The sequence below is a fragment of the Gastrolobium bilobum genome, unplaced genomic scaffold, assembly GCF_033153095.1.
Source record: "Gastrolobium bilobum isolate Gb01-03AN ecotype WA unplaced genomic scaffold, APGP_CSIRO_Gbil_v1 utg500, whole genome shotgun sequence".
Taxonomy (NCBI): Eukaryota; Viridiplantae; Streptophyta; class Magnoliopsida; order Fabales; family Fabaceae; genus Gastrolobium; species Gastrolobium bilobum.
The window spans coordinates 1806314-1811869 of record NW_026896335.1 but is presented as its reverse complement, the minus strand read 5'-3'; the positions used below and the strand labels follow the sequence as shown (position 1 = coordinate 1811869).

General features: G+C 36.9%; 1 protein-coding gene across 1 annotated transcript; it reads right to left on the bottom strand.

Moving 5' to 3' along the window:
- Nucleotides 1-220: 220 nt before the first annotated feature.
- Nucleotides 221-4403, bottom strand: LOC133299064 (type IV inositol polyphosphate 5-phosphatase 7-like). Its single transcript, XM_061498472.1, has 12 exons — nucleotides 4302-4403; nucleotides 4053-4149; nucleotides 3481-3555; nucleotides 3281-3365; nucleotides 3079-3183; nucleotides 2303-2993; nucleotides 1998-2191; nucleotides 1663-1771; nucleotides 1407-1555; nucleotides 991-1255; nucleotides 374-459; nucleotides 221-271 (listed from the first exon to the last, which is right to left on the bottom strand). The coding sequence occupies exons 1-10, from the start codon at nucleotides 4329-4331 to the stop codon at nucleotides 1033-1035; spliced, it is 1758 nt and encodes a 585-aa protein (XP_061354456.1). The 5' UTR covers nucleotides 4332-4403; the 3' UTR covers nucleotides 221-271; nucleotides 374-459; nucleotides 991-1032.
- Nucleotides 4404-5556: the final 1153 nt, after the last annotated feature.

Sequence of the window (5556 nt, the reverse complement as noted above, 5' to 3'; positions counted from 1 at the left end):
TGCGTATCATTAGTTAATTTAAATGAACAGAAACTAACATTAATAAGCAAAGAATATTTTAGTACCTAATGATTGTGTGGGAGTGGCAATTGTCGTACGGAGCTTTAGACATTTGCAAAGTGAGTGTTTGTTAATTGGGTATCAAATTATGCACAGAACAGAAGCTGGCGTGAGAGACGAGCTAATAAGATGATGATGAGTTGTACTACTGATCATGTGTAAGGCATGGCATGGCATGGCATGGCTGTAGAGCAAAATTACATATTAGCACCTGACAATGAAAAAGTAAAGTTAGAATTAGACATGGAGGCTGAGACCAACCAAAAGCAGAATGAAAAAGCATGAAAGAGAAGAAAAAACAAAAAAAACTAACCTTTTTCGGTAAGTGGGAAATGGGTTGTCTCTATCAAACTCCATGGATATATTTCTTCAAAGTAACTCCCGCTTGTTGACCAGTTGCTGAATAAATAGGTAGTGCCATGTAAGATTTCTAATTCAGAGGGGGGAAAGGGGGAGGAATAATTGTAGTGACAAAAAAGGTGAAAAAAACGAAAGGACTTCAAAGTAAAAAAAAAAAAAAAAAGATTGAGATATAGACTATTCAGACTATGTTACCATATTGCCTAACGGATTCATGAAATCAATTTGTATATCTAGAAAAAGAAAGATACAATACAACTAGTGGCAAATAACATATCAGCATCCACTCTATTTTATTTTTGGAGATTTCAGTATCCACTCTATTGAATCTTGTACTTTTGGTCTATCCAATAATAAAATAAGAAAAAGGACACCGGGACCCCCCCTTTGAGGCCGGGTAAGATTTGCTTAGAGCTCCACGTAGGTTATCGTTTATCTATTTGTATCTATGTGCATGAACTTAAAAAACACAAAAAACTCATTTCAGGTATCTAAGTTTCTACTATCATACAAGCAAGAATATTGTACTTTTGTAATTGTGAGCAAATGCATAAGGGATAGATAGAGTACTTGAATATGGATGGACGTATCTCAAATCTAGTCCTCCTTCCTTCAGAAAAAGCTTAGTTCAGTATATCCGTGGGAATATGGTAGAAGTTCCTCCACCTCTATTTTGGATCGAGAACAGCTCATACTTTTCTTCAATCTTCCATGACTTGACTCAACCTCAGCCCAAAATATACCAGAAACAGGTCTGTGGTCTGAAAACCTTGATTCACCACGGACGTAAGATAATTGATGGAGACCTTCTCCATACCACAAAATACGGTCACACCTACACAAAGAGATATATTTTACATTGGCATAGTTTGCAACAAAATTATATCATAATTGCATCTTTTCAGCATTTATGGAGCTGGGGTGTTTAATGCTAATTGATAAAATTCCTATTCCTATTACTTTGGTTATGTGAGAGATGATCTTACCAAGCAGGTGTTCGCCTTTTCTCCTTTGGGTGCATATCATCTCCTGCATATCTATCTGAATTAGTTGAATACTTGTATGTTGGAGGGAAATAAATCTTCCCCTCATTCCATCCCACAAATGCACGACCTCTCTTCTGCTCTATTCTCAACTGCAAGGAATCTCAGTAATATTAACATTGATTGTTTTTGATTTACAACAACACAGTTTTAAGGTAAAAGAGAAATTTAGAAAACGGAAGTAGTTGTATAGCTATACCTGGTCATTCTCTAACAATGCTCTCCAGTTTTGCATCTCAACAAGCGCCTTTGCAGAACGGTAGGAGAGTGCAATCCGATAATTCAAATCTCCAAGCCATATAATTCGACTAAATAAATGAATTAAAAATTAGAACAGTTAATGCAAAATTGTTAAATAAAAAGAGAACAAAATCATAATGGGTTTGGAAATTTTAGGAAAACAGAGTTGTTATTGTGTTCATTCTACATGAGACATCTAGACAAGGTGATATATTAGCAATTGCAAGGGGGTCTCAAATTACATACACATGTTAAAAATATTACTCATACTAATGCATGTGAATAGATTCTTACTCATGCTCTAGGATTGTCTCAGGAGACTTCTCATTGTCAGCACCCTGAACACGTGGAAACCTTGTCTTCTTTAGAATCTCCATCACATCAGAATTTCTTCTTAGTTCATCACCCTCTTTCTGTCCAGAGGTTAAGTGGCTACAAATGAAGCAAAAGCTTGTTTCATGCAGAGACATGCTAATTGAGATGGATCCCTGCAAATAAAAGCAGTCATTTAAGCCAATTTCGAGTAATCAGCATTTTTGCCATGCATATATCAAAGAAAAATTAAAAATAAGGACAATCATGACTGGTTTAAAGTTTACCTTATTTCCGAGATAACCCATCAATCCTCTGCCAACACATGATACTTTCAAGTTTCGAACGTGATCCTTCAATTCACTTCTCACCCATACGGTAAGAAATATTCCCACCATTTGCTTACTTGCAAAAAGGCAGTACCTTGAACGCCCTGGCATGCCATATCCATCTTCAGCATTTGCAGGTCCACCGTAAGACATTGGTGAAAATAAGACTGTGCTTGGTGAATCTCCAAGACCATTGTCATCATCAGATGAACCCCATCTTGAATAGTCACTTGGTCTGGAGTAGTCACTTGCCCTGGAATAGTCACTAGGCCTATAACCCCATCTAAAACTGGGATCAAAGTCGCTTCGTCTGTGACCAAAAATTACACGATCACAGACACTGAATCTTCGATCTAGTCGTGGTTGAACTGTTGAAGGATCGTTGTCCATTCCCCAGCTGCTAGAAGTTGTCTGGAATGATCTCCGATGGAAGAATGATGAATTCTTCTGCCTAGCCGATCCCTCAAAATCTGCATTTAATTCTACCACTGGCTGAGGAATGGGAGATGGTGTATAATACCCGCTACCTCCACTAGTACCAGGTAGATTGTTCAAAGTTTTTCCAACGAGAGCCAGCCATTTTTTGGCAGGACCATTGTCTTCTGCCCCTAAGATATTACCAGCATTCAAGGGAACTATCTCTTGAAATCTGCAATAGAGAGGTAGAATGTGTCATCAGTAACAACTAGTACTAAGTTTGCTTGGAAAAGACGTTAATAAGTTCCAAATCCTACCCAAGAACATAAATATCTGCAGGTGCTGAGGCATGAAGCCAATCATCTAAACTCAAATTACTTGGTGGGGATCTTCCAGCCACATTCCATGTAGCAACAAAAATGCTGCCCACAGAGAAATAGCACTCGTGAGAAATTGAACACACCAAAAAAAGACCTTTTTTTTTTCCAGTAAAAATGTAAAATCTGAGAAGCAGCATACCTATAGTTATGGACATCTATAATTCGAGGATGGTCAAGATTCATTCTTCCTCGCCTGACCTGCTCTGAGTTCCTACTAAACTTCTCTGTACATTACAATAAGGAGTTTGTATTAATGTCAGCATTTAATAAAATAAATAAATAAAGATTTTCAAACGGGTAACGATTCAAAGAATTGAATTTAATTGGGTAAATGTGTACCAGTTTTGCTCTTTTTGATTGTGCGTGGCTCTCTCTCAGATAAGCTGCTCCTGCTCCTGTATTCTACGTCACCTCCTGAAGAAGGAAACAAGTTTCAAGGCATCAAGTTCTAATCCATTAGAGGTTAAAAAAGCTGAATAAAAAATAAAACTGGGAATGCCTTGTATAGGTGAACGCAGCCAAAAATGGATTACGGTAACAAACATATTAGTTTTTAAAATATGTTTTCACTCTGTTTGGCTGCCAATAAATGCAGGAAGAAACAAAATCCGTGAATATAAAACTCAGATTTTCCCCTCATTGGGAAAGCTAATTGAATTTTGTCAAAACTTGATTGTTGATATTAGATAAAAACAAAATCAGCCACAATTTGATGAATGACACTAAGCTTCAATTCTGTTTCAAAATGTTGATATTTATCTGCTTCCCTCGGTTTCTCCGCCTCCCAACTAGAACCACAAAAATTAACTACACAATGCATTTGCACTGGACAGTGATAACATCACAATCTCTTGAGGGATTGAAGCCTATGCATATTGGTGCCCTATTTTTGTTGAAAACAAAATACCCACCTCCATAAGCAATACCATCTCCTTGTCCTTGGTGTGAGTCCTCCCTCTTGCTTTTGATATTGAAGAACTTTCTGACCATTCTCTTCGACCATGAGAGCTTCATCACGCGCCAAACACACAAAAAACAGTTAACAACATGCCAAAAATTGAAAGATGCTAATTACAACATAATCAAATTGCTGAATTTCATTTCCCATGAGAGAAAAGAAAAGAAAATGTAAGTCTTTCAACAGAGGAGAGTTTAAAAACCTTGCTTTTCTTGGAATTCTCATCTCTCATTGTTAATCCTCTACTTCATACAGCTCCTCAAGTATGATGCAGTGCTGTTTACTTAAAAGAGTTACCCAAAATTATCAGCAATTCAAGGAACAAAAATTTCTTCTTTGGAAAACCCCTTCTCCGATTTCTCCACCCTCTCTCTTTTTTTGAGAACAAGCTCTTCTCTCTCAACTTCAGAGACAGCAAAATGGCGAAAGGGTGTTGTTTTGTTTCCCTCTTGTGAAATCTAGAAAGACACACTCTTATTAAAAATGTAAGAAGAATAAGGAAGCAAAATCCCCGCAAATATGCAACCAACTCGAAAGAGAGGCAACACCTTTAAAGTCTTTAATAAACGAGATTCTGAAGTAGAACAACAAGACAATGAGAGACAGAACTCTCTCAACTCAACTTATGTTTCTCTCTCTTAGAAACATAGGGCCTCGTTCTTCGCAACAACAACAAAGTATCGAATTTGAACAGAATAAAGTGAAGTAAGTGAGAGAGAGTTAGTGTATGGAGAAGAGCTTTATTGTTTATTCAATTAATTAATTAATTAATATTTTTTTAAAAAAAAAATAGAAATGGTAACCTCAGTTCAAGACAAGGCAAACATGAAGGGAGCAACGGGCAGGTTGTTTTAGCTTTTAACGTTTCTGAACATAAAACGTTTTTGGTCAGATGAACAAAGGCTGCCCCCTGGTCAGCAAAGTGAGTGAGATCTAGCAGTATCCTATAGCTGTATTCTTCTTCCCGTTTTGGTCTTCCAATCAAAGCAAAAGCAGTTGAACAAGGAAAAAGATAAAGGGGTGGTTGTATTTGTATACATTTAATATAATGTGTTCTTGAACTACAAAACTATGTGTATATTTATTTTGTTTCTTCTTTTATTGGACAGGGAATGTTTTGAATACAAGTATACTTATGTTATGTGATGGTTATGAATTATGATATGACGACCCCCACCTTATACAGCTCTAAAACACAAGAAACAAGAAAAGAAAAGAAAAGAAATATTGTAGTGTCCTGTTTTGGGTATGTGGATGAATCCCTCCAAAAACTGGTTTTTGTCTTTCTAATATTTGCCATCCTATGACTTTACATTTTATGGAGCAATGTGATGCTTGCTTCCATAAACTGGTGATAGGTGTGGAGCATGCCACGGACCGTGGGGTGTTTTGCCTAATAACTTCAAGACCTTTTTGGCACTTACCTATTACCTAGTCTCACTGTCTTCGGAAACAAG

Bases quoted from the DNA above. Each gene is read 5' to 3' on its own strand.
- LOC133299064 (XM_061498472.1), bottom strand. From the start codon at position 4,331: ATGAGAGATGAGAATTCCAAGAAAAGCAAG. The intron at 1,772-1,997 runs GTAAGAATCTAT...TCATTTATTTAG, and splicing joins GAGACAATCCTAGAGCATGA to TCGAATTATATGGCTTGGAG. The intron at 1,256-1,406 runs GTAAGATCATCT...CTCTTTGTGTAG, and splicing joins AAAAGGCGAACACCTGCTTG to GTGTGACCGTATTTTGTGGT.